This window comes from Palaemon carinicauda, chromosome 30, assembly GCF_036898095.1.
Source record: "Palaemon carinicauda isolate YSFRI2023 chromosome 30, ASM3689809v2, whole genome shotgun sequence".
Lineage (NCBI taxonomy): Eukaryota > Metazoa > Arthropoda > Malacostraca > Decapoda > Palaemonidae > Palaemon > Palaemon carinicauda.
The window spans coordinates 51,432,744-51,457,119 of record NC_090754.1 but is presented as its reverse complement, the minus strand read 5'-3'; the positions used below and the strand labels follow the sequence as shown (position 1 = coordinate 51,457,119).

General features: G+C 40.5%; 1 protein-coding gene across 2 annotated transcripts in view; it reads left to right on the top strand.

Annotated features, from left to right (window-relative positions):
* SMC6 (Structural maintenance of chromosomes 6) overlaps positions 1-24,376 on the top strand; it is a 106,395-nt gene that overhangs the window by 48,001 nt on the left and 34,018 nt on the right. For both annotated transcript variants that reach the window (XM_068353767.1, XM_068353765.1), the window contains exons 10-16: positions 461-664; positions 6,988-7,184; positions 9,848-9,994; positions 11,338-11,516; positions 13,213-13,397; positions 14,635-14,769; positions 24,294-24,376. The exon at positions 24,294-24,376 is cut by the window's right edge and continues 53 nt beyond it. In XM_068353767.1, the coding sequence (XP_068209868.1) occupies positions 461-664; positions 6,988-7,184; positions 9,848-9,994; positions 11,338-11,516; positions 13,213-13,397; positions 14,635-14,769; positions 24,294-24,376 (1,130 nt within the window). The remainder of the gene's footprint in view (positions 1-460; positions 665-6,987; positions 7,185-9,847; positions 9,995-11,337; positions 11,517-13,212; positions 13,398-14,634; positions 14,770-24,293) is intronic.

The following is a 24,376-nucleotide window of genomic DNA, read 5'->3' as shown; positions in this document are numbered from 1 at the left end:
AGTTATAATTAATTGCATACCTAGTATTACATCCTGGAGGGTATAGTCTGGGAAAATCTGAATTTTAGGTATGGTTAAAATTATGAAAAATCTTATGCAAATTGTTCAGACTAATTGGGAGTGTGGCTACCTCTCTTAACGTTATACGATTTATCACTGGAAAAGATATTCGCCACATTTCTGTGGAACTCTCAATCATATTTTGGTAACAAAAAATTCTTTGGTAGGTTATTAATCTTATTGAACTTTAAGCCTATAGTTTCAGAAGGTACGAGTTAAGTGATATGTCTTATTTATACTTTATTAGCTTTATTGCATATAAAGCTACTTCTATCATTGTTCTGTTTTTCTTGATAACATACATCCATTGCATTTTATGAAAGCTTGTTATTCAAAGTTTAACATTTATCTTATGAATATATAAATAAAGTGAATTAATTTTGTAATTATTCTTTAACAGAGAGTGTATGAAGAAGTTCGAAGACTTGACGAACGAAATAAAGTCTGAACGACAAAGTTACAAGGAAAAGAGTGCAGCACAGTCCCAAGCCAAATGCAAATGGAAAGATATCCAGAGGGAGCTTGACAAAGAAGTACGTCGCATTCAAGTTATGAACCGGGAAATTGAAGTTTTGGATTCAACCATTAAGAGAGATTTTACAGAGTAAGTATTATATATATATTGTGTCTTTTTCTAGATTTCAAGAGCCTAATTTTAATCATTATTATAGGTAGGAATCTTCCCTAATATTCATATGCTATATGCTTGCAAGGAATAGCTTGTCATCAGTCTGCCCAGAGTGTTTCCATCGGTGTACTGTCAGGTATCCCAGTTATTATTTGCTTAGAAGTCTATCTCACTTTTCATGTCAGTGAATTTCTTTGTCTTTAGCCGAGAGAAACGTTCCAGTTTCCGTGTTGAAAGGTTAATTGCTCAGTCTTGAGTGAGTTCTTTAGGCTAAAGGGCTTGGATCTTTCCTCTTCATAGTAGTCCATGCTCATAGGAGCTTCAAGCAGTCTTCCTCTTATAGAGAAACCAGACCATCGGAGTGGGGTGCCACAAGAGTTCTCACCTCTGTCAATCCTTCTTCTTATGAACCCCTGAGAAGAGCATCAGATCAAAATCTGACCCTGAAGACTGTATCCCTTCTTGCTATAACCTCCTCAAAGAGAGTGGGCAAGTTGCATGACAACTCGTATGCCAAAAGTCATTCTGAGGGATGAAAGGTCTCTTAAGTTGGTCCCAGAGTTTGTGACCAAAACCCAGAATCCCACTGTCCGTGACCCCAAGTTTGAGTCCTTATCCATCTTCTCTCGTATGGGACAAGAAGCATCTCTTCTAAGATAGTGGTCATGATGCAAGTCTAAGAAGGAAAGGTAGGAATTCTTGGTTGTTTATTCTATCTTCGTCCCCTCTCATGGGTCACAGCAGTCATGCTATTATGGAATTGGACCAGATGCTGGGTGCCGGTAAGCTATGCAATTGTTTAAATTTTCATTACAATTAGGTGTGTATTGAAGTATCTCTCCCATTCTCCTGTTCAAGGTTGAGGATGGACAGAATATATGTACCCTCATTTCTCATATAATGCCCATACATTTGGACCTCATGTCCTTAAGGATATAGATTCTTCATTGACTGCCTACCAGTTCCTGGTAAGGATACCTGCGACATCTTCCAGCTCAGGTAGTTAGGATGGCACGAGTCATGAGTTTCAACGCTCTACAGGATGAAAGTTCAATGATATTTCCCAGGTTAGTTAACCCCTTCACTGCGAGGCAGCGGATTCACCCTCGGTAGTTATATAAAAGATTTATCACCATCGGATATACATGCTCACTTACTCTATGATAACCTACATTTCTATGTTTATATGTTTTATTGCTGATTACAGAATAAATTTTTCAAAAGTTTCCTGTATTTTCTATTGTATTTCACTCTAAACAATCAAAATATTTTTGCATTCAATGCAGTATAAATTTACTAAATTAGACAAATACATTCGTAGGTTCTGTTGCTCCACCTTATGTATGACAATATGAACTGAATCATTCTGGATTTTGGTATTTCAGGGTCTTGGAAATAGGAAATACATAGTTCACTCTTACGTGACAATTACAGCGTAGAATGTTAATAAATGGAAATAATTACATCAAACTAACTAGCCCATCTACCTATCTAACATGGCACTTCCCCCAATTTGGGGAAAGCCAACATAAATAAAAAAGAGCAAAAGGGGATTTTTCCTTACTACATTCCTCCCGGCCGACTTCTACAGTACTCACAAAAAATAAGGGACAATTCTTATGAAATATATTGTATATCTAAGATATGAAAATTATATCATATTGTTATGAGGGGAAGGTTGAATGAATATCAAGCCATTGGCTATCTTATACCTGATATTTCATTTAAAATTGAGAGCCGCCCCTTCGGGAGAGAGAAATTCTTTCATTGACCGAGCACCAGGTATATAACCAAGTACTAGCTAGGCTCCATCAGTCGCTTATCCCTAAGAAGTTGACTCACTTCGGTATGGGACCAGTGAGACCCACATTTTCGTGGAGAAAAGAGAACCAACCCAGTTTGATTCTGGGGGGACTTCCTACCCACCAATAAGTAAATCTCCTTATTTTAAAGGATAAAAGGTTTGTGTATGCATAGTGTCAAATAAAAAATTTTAAAAGTAATTTATCATTTTCATATACAGTGAACCCTCGTTTATCACGGTAGATAGGTTCCAGACGCGGGCGCGATAGGTGAAAATCCGCGAAGTAGTGACAGCATATTTACCTATTTATTTATCATGTATATTCGGACTTTTAAAACCTTCCCTTGTACGTAGTACTGTTAACAAACCACCCTTTAATGTACAGAACACTTAATGCATGTACTACAGCACCCTAAAACTAAAACAGGCACAAATATTAAAGGCGATTTTATATCATGTGTTTCCTAAACACCTAAAAAGCACGATAAAAAATGGCAACCAATGTTTTGTTTACGTTCATCTCTGATCATAATGAAGAAACAAACTCATTTAGTGTACACATATATGTATAGGTTAGTTTTTGCATCGATTATATTGATTATACAGTACTGTATGTTGATTTTTTTATTACCAATGTTTTAGTTTACGTATTTTTCTTAGGACTTCCAAATGAAATCTTTTTCTTTATGACGCCCGCCTGAAACGACGGCGTGTACGCTCAGTAAACAACCACGCTCAGAACAAACAAGGCATTTAACGCGCATGATGATAGTGATAAATAATGATACAGTACATACAGTATTTACAGTAAAAGCATTTACAAAATATGTTACCTTACAAATATAAATTATACAGTACTTGTACGTAGCAAAACAGGAAAACAATTTGAGAGAGAGAGAGAGAGAGAGAGAGAGAGAGAGAGAGAGAGAGATTGTTTTACGTACGAATGTAAATTTTAAACAAAAAAAATATGATAGGTTACAACATGTAGACTTTTAAAACCTTCCCTTTAACTTAATGCATACGTACGTACATTACTAAACTATAAAACAGGTTAAAGTAAAAAATAAAGATTGTTACTGTACTCACCACGAAAGAAGTTCAAGAAAAACTTGAATGACGATGGCGATGAATTTGCTGCACAGTAGAAATGATGATGATGAAGCTGATGATGTGTTCTACTGTGCAGTCAATGATAGTATTTTACGTCTCTTCAGACGGAGGTGTCTTTTCCTGGGATACCTCTTCAACTTCTTCCTGGGAAACTTCTTCAATTTCTTCCGAAGGCGTACTAGCAGGAGGAACTGGCTCTTTTTTGCGAGGCTGGAAGAACATTGTGATCGGAAGTTGTTGCCGCTGCTTCTTTTTTCGATCCAAGAGTATCCTGTAGGGAGTCATGATGTCATCGACCTTATTTGAGAATTGCATCGAGCGAACCATATCCTCGTCCCACTCTTGTAACATTTCTTTCGCCTCCTTCATATGGTTGCAGAACTTGGCAAGCCGTTCTAATGTTAAGCCCGTTTCTTCGACATTTTCTTGGGTCTCTTCCTGGGTACCCTCACTCTCTTCCTCACTTGCCGATTTCGTCAGGTCTTCGAGGTCTGCGTCAGTTAGGGGCTGGGAATGGCAGTCCAACAACTCGTCGACGTCTTCAGTCGTCATGTCGCCAAACCCGTCACCTCCAATTATGGCAGCCAACTGCACAGATTTCCGTATTGCAGAGTGTTGGATTTCCGACGGAGTAAATCCCTTGTCGTCGTAAACAATATCGGGCCACAGCTTCTTCCAGCTCGCATTCACGGTTGCAGGTTTCATCTCTTGAAGTGCCTTTTGAATATTCTGCAGGCACGTGGCTATGGTGTACTGCCGCCAGTACGCCTTCAAGTTGAAATCTTCATCCTCGTCATCTTGGGCAGCATCCACACACGCAACGAGGTCCGCCAAGGTATTCTTCGTGTAGAGGGCCTTGAACGCCCTGATAACCCCCTGGTCCATCGGTTGAATTAATGACGTGGTGTTGGGTGGCAGGAACTCAACCTGAACGCCCTCACGCGACAGGTCAGTTGCGTGTCCACCAGCGTTATCCATAAGGAGAAGGATCTTGAATGGCAAGCCCTTCTCTAAGAGATATTCATGGACTTGCGGGATGAAACACTGGTGGAACCAGTTGGAGGTCAGCATCTTCGTAATCCATGCTTTTTGATTATGCATCCAGTACACGGGAAGGAGATTCTTATTTTTATTTTTCAAAGCGCGAGGATTTTTCGACTTATAAATAAGCCCCGGCTTTAACAAAAATCCAGCAGCATTGCCACACATCACGAGGGTAACGCGATCCTTGAATGCCTTAAAGCCAGAGGCTTTGGCTTCCTCTTTGAACAGGAAAGTTCGCGACGGCATTCTCTTCCAAAACAAGCCGGTTTCATCCATATTAAACACTTGTTCCGGCTTGTATCCACCTTCAGCGATAATGTTCTTGAAAGTCTGGTTCACGTAAGTTTCAGCAGCGGCAGTGTCAGCGGAAGCAGACTCCCCATGCAGGGAAACGCTTTTCAGGGCGAAGCGTTTCTGAAACTTCGCGAACCATCCTTTGCTTGCGGAAAAAACGTTTCTGCGGCTGGGAATCAGTGGATGTCCCTGGTTGAGGATCATCTGCATCATCATCATCTTCAGCATGGTTGCCGTCGTCGTCTTTAGGTTCCTTTGCAGCAAAATTCTCATATAAGCTCAAAGCCTTTGTTTGGATGGTGTTCGTATCCAACGCTATGTTCTTCTTCCGGCAGTCGGCAATCCACACAGCTAAAGCACCTTCCATGCGTACGATCGTTTTATTACGCGTTGTAACGACTCGCTTCGCTGATCTGCTAAAGGTGATTGCAGCAGTCTTTCTAATGTTCGCCTCGTCCTTTTTGATATAGCGAACGGTGGATTCGTTGATGCCAAAATGGCGGCCGGCGGCCGCGTAACTTCTACCATCTTTTAACATGTCGAGAAGCGTAACCTTCTCAGCTATCGTCATCATCCTTCGGTGGCGTTTAGGCTCACTACCAGCCTTACTAGAAGCAGAACGCTTGGGAGGCATTGTACAGTAGGATTTAACAGAAAGTTCAACAAAAAGTTCAACTTAAAACAGTCGCACACAGCACAGATTAAACTTCACAAACTTAAGAATGTCTACTCAGCAATACGCGGAAAGAGAAAGTGAACGATCCAGCCCCGCGAGAACTTTGATGCTGCGGGTAGAAGATGCGGGCAAAACACCAATCACAGGCTAGATAACAAAACTTGAGTTTTGATTCGTCATCTATCAGCGCTTGAACCAATCACAACCCGTCTTACAGTACATGGTGCGTTGGTTACTCATAGAAGATGCCCCCGCGCATACTGAACGTACGTAGATTGAGTACAATACCGTAATAATAATAAATAATGATAATAATACTGTACAGTAATAATAATAATAATAATGATTAATAATAATAACAATAATAATTTTATTAACAACAACAACAATAATAATAATAATAACAATAATAATAAAAATTTACGTACGCTATTTTACGCCTCTCTCTCTCTCTCTCTCTCTCTCTCTCTCTCTCTCTCTCTCTCTCTCTCTCTCTCTCTCTCTCTCTCTCTCTCTCTCGTACGCTTACAGTATTCGAAATGTGATTTTTGCAACAAAGAATATTATTGGATGCAGTACTGTACTACGTACGTATACATACAAAAGATTCATGGAAAAGAAGCACATCCATTACAGTACACACCATTCTAATATGGTATGACTGCATCTGATTTGCGTTTCATGTTTGATTTAATTTTACTACGTACTGAATTATCGTATGATCACATTCTCTTTTCGTGTTTTATTTCTTTCTGTGCTGAATTATATATCATATGTAATGCAATGAACAATCAGTAAGAGCAGATATTACTAATTACAGTATTAATGGAATTACAGGTAACAAAATATCGTATTTGGTTGTCTTCAGATTTCGCGGTATTTTCGAATTTTCCGGAAAATCCGCGATATGTATATATATATGGGTTATGGGAAAACCCCGCGAAGTGGTGAATCCGCGATTGTCGAACCGCGAAGTAGCGAGGGTTCACTGTATATACAAACCGGAGTCCTTTAAAGTTGAACTTCTCACCTCAATTAAGCCCTCTCAGTGTTGACCCGAAGGTCAAAAGTAAAGTGTCTGAAAGGAGAGTGAGCGGGGTTAATTGTCCACGCTCACCTGTCATTAACAATTTCAAATTCCATTTCAACTCCACTAAGGACATTTCCCTGTTTTATAGCACTTAGGTTTGAATAGCTAGGAAAATAAAAATTACCTAACATTTTTTATTAGAGTTCGTGTACTTCATAAAGAAAAAAAATTATTTAAAAATATTTATATGTATAATTGTTTAGGGAATTTTATGAATTTTTAATAACTTGTAAAGTGTACTTCTGTATTTTAAAGCAAATATCTTCTTCTTTGGATAGAGTCCAGCGAGCTTGGGATGAACACAACAAGCAGCATAAAGAAGAAATTGCTAAGGTGCAGGCTGAATTAGTCGAAATGGAACAAGTTAAGAAGACTGACGAAACTCATCTTGCAAATATCCAGCATACCCTGAATGTGAAAATGGATCATCTTCAGCAGCTCAAAATTGAAGAAAACATGAATAATAGGAAAATAAGTGAGTAATATTTTTTTTAGAATTGTAGTAATGTATAAAATCAGTGGGCCTTGAATTGTAAAACTATAAGTAGACTGTATTTTGGGACAGTGCAGAGGTTTAATATTAAAACTTCTCTTGCTAATATCCTCATATTCCTTAGATTATGTTTTTACATCATTATTAACCCTTTTACCCCCAAAGGACGTACTGGTATGTTTCACAAAAGCCATCACTTTACCCCCATGGACGTACCGGTACGTCCTCCTCGCAAAAAAATGCTATACAAATTTTTTTTTTCATATTTTTGATAATTTTTTTAGAAAATTCAGGCATTTTCCAAGAGAATGAGACCAACCTGACCTCTCTATGACAAAAATTAAGGCTGTTAGAGCAATTTAGAAAAAATATAATGCAAAATGTGCTGGGAAAAAAATAACCCCCTGGGGGTTAAGGGTTGGAAATTTCCAAATAGCCTGGGGGTAAAAGGGTTAAGTTTTTAAATGGTAAGAAGGAGTACTAAAATAGGCTAATATTCCAAAGAACTAATGAACTGAAGTTTTTCATCTTAAAATACAAACCATTGTCTCACAAAATCCTTATCTGCTTTGTGATGGTGTTCACAGACTTTTCTGTAGTAACAGAGAGACTGTTATAACCATCTACCCGAGTGGATTAATTGACCCCATAAAAGGCAACACTCGGTATTACTGCTGGTTGATCATTTTTTAAGGATCTGTCTCAAAAAATGTTTTGTTCCAACACAGGAACTTATCTCGAACTACTTTCATAGGAGTTACCTGGAACCTCCTCTCAATCGACCAGAGTTTTGTGTAGTTTACCCTACTCCCGTTTTCTGTAATGTTAGGCCTAGGATATTTATTATCTGATAATAAATATCCGGGATTAACTGTAGAATCACAGAAGGTATTTCCCCAACAAATATTCATTGTTAGCTTAATAATTGTTTATTAAAAGGAAAAAAAGAATTTCCCAGTAGAAACATCTGTGGCTCAACATGTGTTAACGAGTGTTCAACATTGAATTGCAGCAGGAAGGACTGCATAAGCATTGGGCTAATGTGATTTCCAAATTAACTCTTTACTTTTAAAGCATTACATCTTAAGTTATGATTTCTTTTGATAAGCACAAAGAAGCTTAGCATCTGAATAAGGAAACATAGATAAGACAGAAATTGGAGCGAAAAAAAGTAAATCAAAGAGTTATATGTGCATTTAGCATTGGCTGCTTGGTTTGGCATATTTCAACAACCAAGAAAATATATTTTCCAGCTTGTTATTAAGAAGAAAAAGGAGTTGTTGGGATATCTGCATGGATGTAAACATGATTTTCAAGTTTCATTATCACGAGCTTTATAAATAAACGCTTGGTTCACCACAATCTTTCAACTTTTTTAGCAAGAATGCATTGAGAAATATCGTCGTGGTTGATATTATAGTTCACTCATGTACATCCAGGAAATTAAAGATGGCAAACACTTCCTCTGTTCTACATATGCTCTCACCATGATCGCTGGGGCAGGAGTAGGGTAATTCAACGTGGTTGCCGTTGTTGGCCAGCCAATCGACGTAGAGCCTACCAATTTTGGCTGGTGTATGTGATGTATTTGGAAACGTTCCTGCGTGACGATTGCCAGACTGAGATTCGAATAGTTTCTTTAGTGTCTACAACTTCACCATTCCTATGAGTTAAGGATGGGGGCTTTTGGGGAGCCTGTAGGTCTACCTGCTGAGTCATCAGTAGCTATTTGCCAAGCCCTCCCTGGTCCTATCTTGGGTGAAGAGGGTCTTGGATGCTGATCATATGTTTATATGGTCAGTCTTTAAGGCATTGTCTTGCCAATTAGGAAAATGTCACTGTCCCTTACCTCTGCCATTTATGAGTGGCCTTTTAAACCTTTAAACATGAATGCCGATAGGGCTCTCAAGTCATATATCTCAGCTTCGAGTCGTCCTCTCTGAATGGTCGTCTGTGGCTTAAGGGTTTTCATTTGGATGGAAGCTTCTCTCCATAGGTTGATTAAGCCTAGGTCAATTTTGATTTCATTCTTCTATTCCCAAATGGCATGCTCTCTCCTTTCAGCGTGAGGGTAAAAGGGTTGAGAAAAACACTAAGAATCTGAGACTTAGATCAGGAGTAAATGGCTGAACATCTTTAAGCCTAGGGGATTTGGGAAGAGACAAACCGGTGATAAATGATTGAGGAAATAGTGAAGAATAGGGAATATGTAAAAAGGGGGATAAGAAATTAAGCCATACCTTTTTTTTTTGCCATATAGTTACTGGCTTTATGGGAAAAGACATAAGCTTTTTAGTTTTGCTAAGCATGACTTTTTGTTAATAAATCCAATACTACTGTATTAGAATTTATGAATACATACATTGCTTGTCCATATCTTTACCTGTGTTGTGTACATATTTCCATCTTGCATCCCTTATAATTGCTATTGCAGAGGCCTCACTTGGCTGCTAGCAGTCAGACTTGTACCACCTGCTGGGGCCATGTGGTTTCACCACCAGGCAAGCATATAAATTCTTGAAGAGGTCTGTTGAACTTACATGCATTATAATGTCAGGGTATTTGTAGAATTATCTGCATGTCTTGAAATATCAATATATGAAATTATATTTTTACAAGGTAATTTTTAATCTAATTTGGTACAGAGGACCTAGAACAAGAATTGAAGACCCTGCGTAGTCGGCATACAAATTCCTTCTCGGTCTTTGGGACTTGGGTACAGCCACTACTTGAGAAAATTGAAGTGGCCTTTAGGCAAAAAAAGTTTTCTGCCAAACCTGTAGGACCATTGGGTAAGTTTTTTGGATGCTGTCATACCAGAATATTATTTAATCCTTTTATGCATAAAAATTCTAAAACATTATAATTGATACTCTTATAATAATAAAACCATATCGTATTGCACAAGATCAGAAGAACCATTACTACATATATTATTTAATTTATTAATTAAGACTGCATAATATCTTGTGCAATGTTGAATAAAGAGAACTAATTGTTGATTTATGAAGAAATTTTATTTTGTGGTTTTTATGAGTTCTCAGATATAGGGTGATGTTGGAAACATCACAAATATTTGTTTTATGATTTTTTATTCTTTTAGGAATTCCTTTTTTTGTTGTGATAAATATCAATGTCCATTAGATTTTTATCCAAAACTTTTATGTCTTTTCAATATTCAAACATTACTATTTTTTTTTATTTGATATTACTAATGTTTCAGAATTGTCTTGATTTGCCTGTTGTTTGATTTTGTCATGTTTGAACTTATTAATGTCTTCCAATAATTTTTTATGCAGTTAAAATTTGGTACACAAGTGGTGTGTATAAATTGCAAACTAAAGTCTCCCACCTGACCAGTAATTAGTTTTGTTGGTTCACGTCTTATAATTCATGTAAATATATCGGTAATATCTTTAATCCATTGGTTTGATACTGATTATGCGTACACCTGGGACCTGTGTGGAGCGTACAGTATGATACAGAAACTTTCCAAGTATCCCATTTAAATCCAACGTACAGTTAAATTAATTTATGATATGATATCAGATCCTGACCACATTTTGAAGGGAGCTCAGTTTTATTAATGTTGTCAAGACTTATTTTCATAACATAGATTTACTGAGGGGTTTTTTTTACTCTTATTATTAAGGAGTTGAAATTGAACCTTTCTTCAAATAGATATGGGAAATAGGTGCTTTGTGTTCAAGTATTAAATCAATCACTTGTTTTTCCTTATTCACTCAAAGTTGGGGTCCCAGCAGAATTTCTGTACATTGCATTCATATAGCTGTTATGTAAAATGGGCAATTGGAAATATATGCCAATTTTGCACCAGTTTTATTATATTCTGATTCGCATAAGCAGGTGAAACTTTGTGGTGAGCTTGGAAATTTCCCGAGTCCATTATCCACTCTGTCACCTTCCTTTAAATCTGAAGCTTTCCTAATTAATAACACACACTACCTGGTCCACATTAATAAGCATTGCGGTTAAAAGAACTCTTTGCCCCACAGGCCACCGTTATCATCAGATCAGCTCAACCTGCAAAGAAATATATAATTTTGAGAACAGGCAAATAGGAGGCAAAGAAAAATAATAGAAAATTAATTAAATCACACCAACTTGCTTGCAGGTGCTTACATTGAGATGAAGGACAATAGATGGACTCACATTGCAGAAATGGTTATTGGGTCAAAGATGTCGGCCTTCTGTGTAAATTCTGATAATGATGCAAAGGTGCTTCGTAGTCTCTTTCAAGGCATACATTTTGGACCTGCCCAGCCAACAATTATCTCTTGCAAATTCAGACCGGTAAGTTTATTTTTTAATTACTACTGAAATAATTGATACAACTTTCCACGGTATAACATGGGTAGTGTTTTATGCTCTAATAGCTTGGTACTTCAATGTATTAGTTTCTGTTTTAATTTCTATATCTCTTTTGGTCATGTTTTTTATTAAACTTTCCCTCTGTTTCTGTCTTGTGGAAGTCTGGAAATACCTCTTACTGTGTAATGATTTCAGTTATAGAATAATTTGAAAATCAAACACCACCTTCAATGACATCCAAGGTTATGAAAAGGTTGTGGCCATTTTTATCACTACAATAAAATCTTGTTAATCTGAAGTTCCTCATAAATCTGAAAGAATATAAATATGCAGAAGTGGTTTCATGACTGTTTTTCTACTGTGAGAAAAAATACATTATTTTGAAGAAATCCTATCTGCAAGTCCCTGTCCTCTTATCTTTGAAGCATGAGATTCTCGACCCTTGGAAATGAACACAAAAGTTTTCTGTCTTTCCCTACTATATCTCTCCCCTCCATTCAGCTAACTACTTCTGATCACCCTCTTCTGGGAGGAAGATAGAACCTGTTAGTGCCATTGGGCTAAGTGCGTCAATCTATCCAAGTTGCCTGCAGAAATACCGTGAGCATTTCACGGACTACTGAACTTTAACAAAGGAAGCTAGTGATGTTAAGAGCTTATGAAGCTCGTCACCATCAAAAGTTGACTGAATACACATAAATTGTCTAGAAGTGGAGGCGCGTCATTATTGTCATCTACGCTGAACTCAACTATAGTCAATTTCTTTTAGCGATGCAGATTTGCATCGACTCGCAGCGGTGCCCTTTTAGCTCGGAAAAGTTTCCTGATCGCTGATTGGTTCGACGAGATAATTCTAACCAATCAGCGATCAGGAAACTTTTCCGAGCTAAAAGGGCACCGCTGCGAGTCGGTGCAAATCTGCCTCGATAAAAGAAATGGACTATAGTCTAGTCTTCCCTGGTTTTGACTTCGAGTTAACAGCAAGTTTCCTTTGCACTTTGAACTTTTAACTTAATCTCAACCATTGAAACCTTTTCCGTGAGAGGTACCATGAGCATACAAAAATTAGATATTGCAAATTTTTACTTATATCACAATGAGTTCTATGCATGATATAAGCAAAGTTACTCTAAATAGAAAGAGAAATAAGTACTTTGATTGAAATTATGGTACAGTGTACATGAAATTTTATTTTTACTACTAGTGCAAGACAAAACTTTTGGAGCATTCATAGGAAGTTGGGACCCAATTCAGATTATAAGTAAAAATAAGAACATTAATATTTTTCTTGTACTCAGGACAGTATTAAATCTGAAAGCTTTGAAATTTTCATTGTAATGGAAATGTGTAGTTATAGAAATAAAATTTCATTTATACATAAGTAAACTTGCATTTCATTATTATCATGCTTAGGTTTTAATCATTAACAATTACGTATAAGGTGTGGTAGGATAATTTCTTTCTTGCAGCATAGATACCTTTAAAGTAAGTAAAATTATCTTGTTTGCCTTTCAAATCTTGCAAATCTCTCGAATGATAAACCACAATTTCTTTTATCTGTAGATTATTTTAAAATATAAATACTTAAGGATCGGCCTTGTTAAATGATTGCTTTTTTTTCTCTCTCTATTAGGAAATTGTACATATGCATTTACAATATATGACTTTCCTTTTTCAGAGATTTAGCCAGGAAAAAGTATCAAGATTTGAAGTCCATTGTGAAAAATATCCGTCACTCTGGGCTGTTATGAACATAACAAATGACGTTGTTGCTAATTTAATTCTTGACCGAAATCAAGTAGAAACTGTTATGTTAATCCCAACTGCCAATGAGGCTGGTCAGATACTCAAGAATGTTAGCACGTAAGTATATTATTGTATTTTATTCATTAGTAGTGGAAAAGTAAAGGAAATATTCAGGCTGATTAGAGTAAGTAAAATGAACTGATATTGTACAGATTAGCTGATAGTGTTAGGCAGCAGATACCAAAGACTAGTAAGAGTTAAGAGTGTAAAACATCGATGGGTAATGGCATTTCTTTCAAAAACATGATGTACATCACGAGATACGAGTATATACCTCTTGGATCCAGTAGTAGGTGTTAGTTGTCTTGTATTCGCATTATTTTTTAGATGTATTTTTTAATTGTTATCTACAGGTATATCATTTCCTTCTTTTTCATTGTGGTGTCTTCTATGGCATGGGCAGTTGAAGGTACTTTTAATGGCAAGTATTGCTTGCTACTATATTTTTTATGGACTACCAAGGTTTTCATCATACAAATTAATCACTGGCCTTTTAGTTTGGGTGTGTTGCAGGAGTTCGAGTCTCGTTTACCGTATTATTTGGTATCTTTGTTGTAGCAATCACACGCCTATTAGCCTTTAAGTGAATTTCACTCCATTTAGTATATTATCCCACTAAATTGCCATTCTAGCTAATGTCAAAAATACACTCCTAACATTTAGATAAAGATATAACCCTCCTGCTTAGACTATACTAAAAATTAAGCTCTTACTTGTCCTGAACCCAGGATTTATAAGGAAACATGCAGACTGATGTTAAGGCTACAGTGAATCTTTTTATTTTAAATCAGGAATAGCGTGTCTAGGATGTGCCAAGACCATGAATGTGGGCTAATGTAAATAATTGGTTGGCGTGGAAGAAATTAGGTCCGCTTTAACCCTTTTACCCCCAAAGGACGTACTGGTACGTTTCACAAAACACATCCCTTTACCCCCATGGACGTACCGGTACGTCCCTGCAAAAACATGCTATTTACATTTTTTTTTTTTTTTTTTTTTTTGATAATTTTTTGAGAAAATTCAGGCATTTTCCAAGAGAATGAGACCAACCTGACCTCTCCATGACAAAAATTAAGGCTGTTAGAGCAATTTGAAAATATATACTGCAAAATGTGCTTGAATAAAAAATAACCCTTGGGGTTAAGGTTGGAAATTTCCAAATAGCCTTGGGGTAAAAGGGTTAAAAGTTAATTTACATATTTTTCCATACTATCAATAAAGATATGTCAAATCTGTATAATATGCATTTACAGTATTTAGTTTTTGATTACTAAAGTGAACTTATACTTTTCAGAGTCCCGAACAACTGTAAAATTGCCTATACGTTGAACTGTGACAAGTATTTTCCAGATCCAAACTACAAAGTGTATTCTGGAGCCGGCCAGAGGCCAGCCCGATTTTTGCAGGTGTCAGTAGGAGAAAGAGCAATGTAAGTTTTTAATAAAACCGGTCTTATAATTTATAAATTTTTTATGTATTTTATTCTAGCTGTGCTTATCCGCTTTTTAACATTAGAATTTACCCCAGTCTTAGCATTAGAGATACATTAATTCTAGTTACAGTATCTGTTGTTCCTTTAGTTGTACATAGCACAACTATTTTAGCGAGGGCAGGGTACTTACTATCTTCAGTCTAATATTGAAGGAGAGAGAATTCCAGGTCAAATACCAAAGCTAGTTGGTGAGGACTTCCTCCTTCCTAAGAGTTAAGTCATCCCTATAAATAGGGAAGGGTTTGTTTTAGTGTCAGAACAAATAACAAATTTGAAAGTCATTTGTATTTTTCCTAACATACAAACCTGGAGCTATATATACAAATTGGCCTACCAGCTCTATCCCCCTAAGAAGTCCTGCCAGAAAACAAAGTGGGTGCTCAGCCTAGGAGTGTGAGTGAGCGGGCTATCCGGCAACCCCCCTCCTCTCCTGCTAACTAGCGGTGGGGTGGTTATCCCTTGCTAAAATAATCATGGCTCATCTTTCAACTTCACCGAAAGTATATTATTATTTTTGTTATTATTAAATGCTAAGCTACAACCCTAGTTGGAAAAGCAGGATGCTATAAGCCCGGGGGCTCCAACAGAGAAAATAGCCCAGTGAGGAAAGGAAACAAGGAAAAATAAAATATTTTAAGAATAGTAACTACATTAAAATAAATATTTCCTATATTAACAATAAAAACTTCAACAAAACAAGAGGAAGAGAAACTAGATAGAACAGTGTGCCCGAGTGTACCCTCAAGCAAGAGAACTCTAACCCAAGACAGTGGGAGACTATGGTAAAAAGGCTATAGCACTGCCCAAGATGGTTTGATTTTGGAGTGTCTTTCTCCTAGAAGAGCTGCTTACCATAGCTAAAGAGTCTCTTCTACCCTTACCAAGAAGAAAGTACCCACTGAACAATTACATTGCCGTAGTTAACCCCTTGGGTGAAGAAGAATTGTTTGGTAATCTCAGTGTTGTCAGGTGTATGAGGACAGAGGAGAATCTGTAAAGAATAGGCCAGACTATTCGGTGTATGTGTAGGCAAAGGGAAAGAACCGTAACCAGAGAGAAGGATCCAATATAATTAGTGTCTGGCCAGTCAAAGGACCCCATAACTCTCTAGCGGTAGTATCTCAACGGGCGGCTGGTGGCCTGGCCAACCTACTACTATAAATAGCTCCAGGTTTGTATGTTAGGAAAAATACAAATTACTTTCAAATTTGTCATGTTGGAATTTTTTAGCTCATAACTCCAGTACAGTGGCCTCTTTGAAGGAAAAAAACCATTGTCACAGAACACCTTAATATAGGGAAGTAGGGTTTTCTTTGTTGTGGTGGATAGATCTGCATATCAGCCAGGCTATATTAGCTGCTTGTAAGCTTTAAACATGAGCCGTTAGTATTTTCCTTTGTACAATTTCCAGTGGCCAGGAAATTGAGCACTGCAACTTATGGTTGAGACAAGCTGTTGCTTATACAGTACCTAATTTTTGCTTGGTCAGGCAAAGCTTTAGCAGTGCTGATCCTCCAACCCCTCCATATTATAATTAAAGTAATTGTCCTTTGAGCACTGCAGGACTGCTTTTTAGATCTACTTCAACCATGAGTGTTTCCCCACAAATCCCTGTCAAGTTGAAAGGCTTGTAACCTAACATTCTAAGGTTTCCCACCATCCTGGGTATCCTGCACCTTCAAAGTGCTGGAAGATCTTAAGCAAGGATTTTTGGAAGTTGCTTGTGAAACCAAATTCTCCCATCTGTCTTCCCTCATTCTCTACCAGTAATTGGGTAGACCTCTTGGATGTGATGAGAGTAGTGTTAATCCACTTTACACCACGATCCAGTGTTTTTACACTGTCGTTTACTTGTATCTTTGTGTTGGTACTTTGGTCTGTTGAAGGATTTAAACTTGTAACTGGAGTAAGGGCATTTTCAATGGGAGCATTCCAGCTGCTGAAATGGTACCCTTCTTAATTTTTCTGATGTTTCACTTGGCACATATACGTATCGCTTCTAAAGGTATTCCTGCTATTCCTAATCAGGACGTCTCAATTTTTTATAATTTTTGCATCTTTGAGACATGAAGTTGCTGCATGTCCTGTTTGGCAGTGTTATTCTGAAATTGTTTTTCAAAGGATCTGTCTTTCACATGTAAATTTGTAGACATAACTCAGACAATTGTCAATCTAAATCTCACTTCTGCTTAGTTGGTCATTCTAAGATTGACCTGCATGAGACTTCTCTTACTGCTTTAATAGGGCAATTTTTGGGGGGGGATATAAAGAGATAATTCAGTCCTCCAATAACGGTTGATTGAGGCAAGTTATTTGTCAGGCATTCCAAAGGATGGATAATGTACATGAAGTCAAAGTCGTCTTAACCTTTATGCCTTGAAGAACTTTGGATCTTGTAGGTACTTTTAGTTTTTCAATATTAATCTTACCCGATGATCATGTAGCTGCAACTCTGTTGCCCGACAGAAAAAACCTAAGGTCGGGATACGCCAGCGATCGCTATACAGGTGGGGGTGTACAACAACAGCGCCATCTGTCGAGTAGGTACTCAGGTACTTCTTGTCAACAAAGAACCAATTTTTCCTCTGTCGTGCCACCGGCAAGACCTACTTGGATACGCTGTTGTTTCTGGAGTTGATTTCACGCTTTTTGGTGATGTATTCTCTCTAGATATTAGCTTTCGCTGTTCAGGAGTTATTATCATTAACTTATCAAGCTTTTTTGATTAGTTTTGGATTAATTGTTGACGACTTTGATAGATTTTGGATTCCCCCCTTGGCTAATTCAAGATGTCTGACCATTCTCAGGTCCCTAAGTACAGGCAGTGTAGCGCTAGGGACTGTTCTAGGCGTCTTCCGAAGGCCTCTATAGATCCTCACACCGTTTGTTCCAATTGTAGGGGTAAATCCTGTCAATTGGAAGATCGATGTGAGGAATGCGCTGGGCTTTCGGAATTCGATTTTAATGAATTCCTTAAGAATGCACGTAGGCTAGAGAAGGATAGGATCAGGAGGAGTTCGTCTCGCTCTTTTGATTTTTCTTCTCCCCATGCCCCTCAACCTATTCCTTCCCCTGTAGTGGTGACTCCCGACCCTGCTACTAGTGCTCAACCCTCAATGGCGGACATGATGCGTGTCATTCAGGCTCTTGGTGACAGAGTGGAGTCATTAGCTAATGACCGGAATCAACTTTTGGCCGATGTCAAAGAGTTGAAAGAGAAAAGTGCAGTGGGAAGTGTAGTGAGTGCAAGTGCGGTGAAAAGTGTCAGTGTCAGTGTTACGCATGAGGGTGCATCTGTTCGTGCCAGTCGTCCTCCCAGTCCGGGACCTCTTGCAAGCTCCCAAGCCCAGGGGAGAAGCAATGTCGAAGGACCAAAGGGTTCGACAGGCCTTGATCAGCGTACGGATGTACCCTCAGTGGTTGCGGACGTATCTTGCAGAGATCGTCCCATCCACAAACAGACGAGTGAGCCCATTCATTCCTCGTCTGTGGAAGAAGTTTCTAGGAAGAAACGTTGGACCAAGGTCTCACGACCTCTCAAGCGCAAGGTCCCTTCCGAGCGAGTCCAACGGCCCAGGTGTAGCCACTGGGTCAGTTCGGACTCGCCGCAGTCTTCCGAAGACTGCACACCTCCCAAGAGAGGTAGAGTGGTTCCGCAGCAGGCAATCACTCCGTCTGTTGCCGCACCAACCACGGTAGACCCTAAGTGGTCTATGCTGCAGACTATGCAGTCTCAGCTTGCTTCCTTCATGCAGGAGTATCGTGCTGAGAAGGTTGACACTGCACCTGTTAACCTACAGCCTGCCACGGTTGTGCGCTCAGCAGATACTGCGGCTGCCTGCTCCCACACTCCGCCTGTGAGAGCTCCACCACCGATACGCAGTCGACCCTGCCAGACGCATGTTGACGTTAGCCGACATGCGGCACCCTCCGTTGACATGCGTGAGCTACCGCATCAGCAGTGGGAAGGTGCTGTCAAGCTGCCGTGTTTTGACGCAATGCGGCAGTCTCCGCAACCCACGGCAGTCCCTCCCACGCACCAGCACTCCGCTTTTGTTGTTGCCAGCTCTCAGACTGACCAGCAGCGGCATGATGTTGGATCCAGTGCAGCTACGCATGCACCCGTGCTGCCGGATTCAGCCGTTCAGCTTTCTGCTCCACCTTTGCCACTTCCTCCTCAGCATTCGGATGAAGGAGTATCTGATGACGACGAAGCTGCGCATTTGGACGATCCGCACTCCGACATAGAAGAACCCAAGTCTACGCCTCCCTCCTTAGACTTTAGGAAAGTCCTTGCCCTGTTTAGGGAGTTGTATCCGGACCAGTTTGTGTCTGCAACCCCGCGCTCACCTCCCTCTGAGTTCGCTTTAGGCATGCAGTCAGCAGCTCCTGCCTTTACGAAACTCGTACTCGCGCGCTCATCCAAGAGAGCTTTGAGGGTACTGGGAGAGTGGTTGCAGTCCAAGAAGCAACTGGGGAAGACAGCCTTCATCTTTCCACCTACCAAGCTTGCTTCCAAATCTAGCGTCTGGTATGCCACGGGAGAGGAACCCGGCTTGGGAGTTCCTGCCTCTGCCCAGGGCGACTTCTCAAGTCTGGTTGACTCTCCCCGCAGGCTGGCTATGAGACGCTCCAAGATTTGCTGGACCTTTTCGGACATGGACCATCTGTTGAAGGGAGTTTTTCGTGCTTTTGAGATCTTCAACTTCCTGGACTGGTGTTTGGGAGCGTTAAGCAGAAAGACCTCCCCTTCGGATAAGGACTCTGCCATGCTTATCATGTCAAGCATGGACAAAGCCATTCGGGATGGGTCTGGTGAGCTTGCGGTTTCGTACGTGTCCGGAGTACTTAAGAAGCGAGATCACCTTTGCTCCTTCTTGTCTGCGGGGATCACACCATGCCAGAAGTCGGAGTTGATGTTTGCTCCGCTTTCCAAGTGTCTTTCCGGAAGAGCTGATCAAAGGGATTGCTGCCTCGTTGATCCAGAAGGATACCCATGACCTGGTGGCGTCTTCCGCACGTAAAGTCACAGCTTTACCTTCCGTGCCTAGACCTAGGATGGACACACCAGCGTCTAGGTTCATCCCGCCCTTTCGTGGCAGAACCTCCAGCAGAGGAGGTACCCGTGCCGACAGTCAACGTGGCAAAAAGAAGAAGGGTTCCAAGTCCTCAAAAGGCAGAATCTGACTGCCTACCTCTCCAGACAGCAGTGGGAGCCAGGCTCAAGAACTACTGGCAGGCTTGGGAGAACAGAGGTGCAGACGCTCAGTCTGTGAAGTTGCTAAGAGAGGGGTACAGGATTCCGTTCTTGCGCAATCCCCCTCTAGCAACTACTCCCATCAACCTCTCTCCCAACTACAAGGAGGAGGACAAGAGGCTAGCTTTACAGCAAGAGGTGTCTCTCTTGCTACAAAAGGGAGCGGTAGTCATAGTCCGGGACCATCAATCCCCGGGCTTCTACAACCGTCTCTTCCTGGTAGCGAAGAAGACAAGAGGGTGGAGACCGGTGCTGGACGTCAGTGCTCTCAATGCTTTTGTCACCAAGCAGACGTTCACCATGGAGACGGCGAAGTCGGTGCTAGCATCGGTCAGGAAGGAAGACTGGATGGTCTCGTTGGACCTAAAAGACGCGTACTTTCATGTCCCCGTCCATCCAGACTCCCAACCTTTCCTAAGGTTCGTCTTTGGAAAGGTCGTTTACCAGTTCCAAGCCCTGTGCTTTGGCCTAAGCACGGCACCTCTTGTGTTTACCAAACTGATGAGGAATATTGCCAAATTCCTGCATTTGGCAGACATCAGAGCCTCCCTCTATTTGGACGACTGGCTTTTAAGAGCTCCGTCAAGTCGTCGCTGTCTGGAGAATCTCAAATGGACTATGGATCTGACCAAGGAATTGGGTCTCCTGGTCAATATAGAGAAGTCCCAACTCGTCCCATCCCAAACCATTGTCTATCTAGGTATGGAGATTCAGAGTCGAGCTTTTCGGGCTTTTCCGTCGGCCCCCAGAATCAGTCAAGCCCAAGAATGCATCCAGAGCATGCTGAGAAGGAACCGATGTTCAGTCAGGCAGTGGATGAGTCTAACAGGGACGCTTTCATCGCTGGCCCAGTTCATCGCGTTAGGGAGACTCCACCTCCGCCCCCTTCAGTATCATCTAGCTGCTCACTGGAGAAAGGACATGACGCTAGAAGCGGTCTCAGTTCCTATATCCGAAGAGATGAAGTCTGCGCTGACGTGGTGGAAGAACAGCATTCTTCTCAAGGAAGGTCTACCATTGGCTGTTCAGACCCCCGACCACCTTCTCTTCTCGGACGCATCGGACACGGGCTGGGGTGCGACACTGGACGGACGGGAATGCTCGGGCACGTGGAATCAGGATCAAAGAACACTTCACATCAACTGCAAGGAGCTATTGGCAGTTCATCTGGCCTTGAGAAACTTCAAGTCCCTCCTTCTAGGCAAGGTGGTGGAGGTGAACTCCGACAACACTACAGCCTTGGCGTACATCTCCAAGCAAGGAGGGACTCATTCGAGGAAGTTGTTCGAGATCGCAAGGGACCTCCTCACCTGGTCAAGAGATCGAAAGATATCGCTGGTAACGAGGTTCATTCAAGGCGACATGAATGTCATGGCAGACCGCCTCAGCCGGAAGGGTCAGGTCATCCCCACAGAGTGGACCCTTCACAAGAATGTTTGCAGCAGACTATGGGCCCTGTGGGGTCAACCCACCATAGATCTGTTCGCTACCTCGATGACCAAGAGGCTCCCAAATTATTGCTCACCGATTCCGGACCCAGCAGCAGTTCACGTAGATGCCTTTCTTCTGGATTGGTCCCATCTAGACCTGTATGCGTTCCCTCCGTTCAAGATTGTCAACAAGGTACTGCAGAAGTTCGCCTCTCACGAAGGGACACGGTTGACGTTGGTTGCTCCCCTCTGGCCCGCGAGAGAATGGTTCACCGAGGTACTGCAATGGCTAGTGGACGTTCCCAGGACTCTTCCTCTAAGAGTGGACCTTCTGCGTCAGCCGCACGTAAAGAAGGTACACCCAAGCCTCCACGCTCTTCGTCTGACTGCCTTCAGACTATCGAAAGACTCTCAAGAGCTAGAGGCTTTTCGAAGGAGGCAGCCAGAGCGATTGCCAGAGCAAGGAGGACATCCACTCTCAAGGTCTACCAGTCAAAATGGGAAGTCTTCCGAAGCTGGTGCAAGGCGAATTCAGTTTCCTCAACCAATACCTCTGTAACGCAGATAGCTGACTTCCTTTTACATCTAAGGAATGTAAGATCCCTATCAGCTCCTACGATCAAAGGTTACAGAAGCATGTTGGCAGCAGTCTTCCGCCACAGAGGCTTAGATCTTTCCACCAACAAAGATCTACAGGACCTCCTTAGGTCTTTTGAGACCTCAAAGGAGCGTCGGTTAGCCACACCAGGTTGGAACCTAGACGTGGTTTTAAGGTTCCTGATGTCAGCAAGGTTCGAACCGCTTCAATCAGCCTCTTTTAAGGATCTCACATTGAAGACTCTTTTCCTCGTTTGCTTAGCAACAGCTAAAAGAGTCAGTGAGATTCACGCCTTCAGCAGGAACATAGGTTTTACATCTGAAACGGCTACATGTTCCTTACAGCTTGGTTTTTTAGCTAAAAACGAGCTTCCTTCTCGTCCTTGGCCCAAGTCGTTCGAGATCTCAAGCCTGTCCAACTTGGTTGGAAACGAACAAGAGAGAGTACTATGCCCAGTAAGAGCTCTTAAGTACTATTTAAGACGTACAAAGCCATTACGAGGACAATCAGAAGCTTTATGGTGTTCTATTAAGAAACCTGCTTTACCGATGTCTAAGAACGCAGTTTCTTATTACATCAGGCTTTTGATTAGAGAGGCCCATTCTCATCTGAAGGAGGAAGACCATGCTTTGCTGAAGGTAAGGACACATGAAGTTAGAGCTGTCGCTACTTCAGTGGCCTTCAAACAGAACCGTTCTCTGCAGAGTGTAATGGATGCAACCTATTGGAGAAGCAAGTCAGTGTTCGCATTATTTTACCTTAAAGATGTCCAGTCTCTTTACGAGAACTGCTACACCCTGGGACCATTCGTAGCAGCGAGTGCAGTAGTAGGTGAGGGCTCAACCACTACATTCCCATAATCCCATAACCTTTTTTAATCTTTCTCTTGAAATGCTTTTTATTGTTGTTTTTGGGTTGTACGGAAGGCTAAGAAGCCTTCCGCATCCTGGTTGATTTGGCGGGTGGTCAAATTCTTTCTTGAGAAGCGCCTAGATTAGAGGTTGTGATGAGGTCCTTTAGTATGGGTTGCAGCCCTTCATACTTCAGCACCTAGGAGTCGCTCAGCATCCTAAGAGGATCGCTAGGCTCAGTAAGGAAGACGTACTTAAAAAGGCAGAGTAATGGTTCAAGTCGACTTCCTTACCAGGTACTTATTTATTTTATGTTTGTTATTTTGAATAACTGCTAAAATGAAATACGGGATACTTAGCTTCTTTTGTTAACATGTATGCTGGTCTCCACCCACCCCCCTGGGTGTGAATCAGCTACATGATCATCGGGTAAGATTAATATTGAAAAATGTTATTTTCCTTAGTAAAATAAATTTTTTAATATACTTACCCGATGATCTTGAATTTAAGGACCCTCCCTTCCTCCCCATAGAGACCCAGTGGACCGAGGAGAAAATTGGTTCTTGTTGACAAGAAGTACCTGAGTACCTACTCGACAGATGGCGCTGTTGTTGTACACCCCCACCTGTATAGCGATCGCTGGCGTATCCCGACCTTAGGTTTTTTCTGTCGGGCAACAGAGTTGCAGCTACATGATCATCGGGTAAGTATATTCAAAAATTTATTTTACTAAGGAAAATAACATTTTCTGTCAACTTTTGCCAATTTTTAAAGTTTGAGATTTTATGCTGCTTCTTGTCTCAAGAATTGTAATCTTCCAGAATTGTGAGTAGCTGTCTCAATTGCATTGACAGTTAATCCCTTCGCCAGTGACATAAAATTATGTATAAACTAGTTGCTATACTGTTTTGGTTGTTATTATTATGCATAGCATTCCTCGAAAAGGCATTGGAATGAGTTTTCTTGACCTACTCTGTTCCTAAATGTTCCACTGAATTCGCCAGATCTTATCAAACGCCTGAATTCTTCAATGGCTGAAACTCATTGAATTTTGATTAAGGCTCATTGTAAATGATTGAATTCTATAAACAAATCAAGTTGTTATTGTAATGATAACCATTTTTCATTAAACCTATCAGTCACAAGTTACATGCCTCGCAATGCCCTTTTTATATACCATATCAGCACATGTTATAACATTTATATTGATATTTAAAGCAATGCTGTTTATACTAAAACTATCACCAAAGGAATAATCTTTGCACGATTTTTCATTCTACAATATTATATCTCATGATTAAGTCTTGTCTTTGTTCTATTTACAGGGAAGTTTCTAGAGATATTCAAAACCTCAAAGATGCTATAAAGCAGCTTGGGAAGTCAGCTGCAGAGATTCAGTCGGAGATTT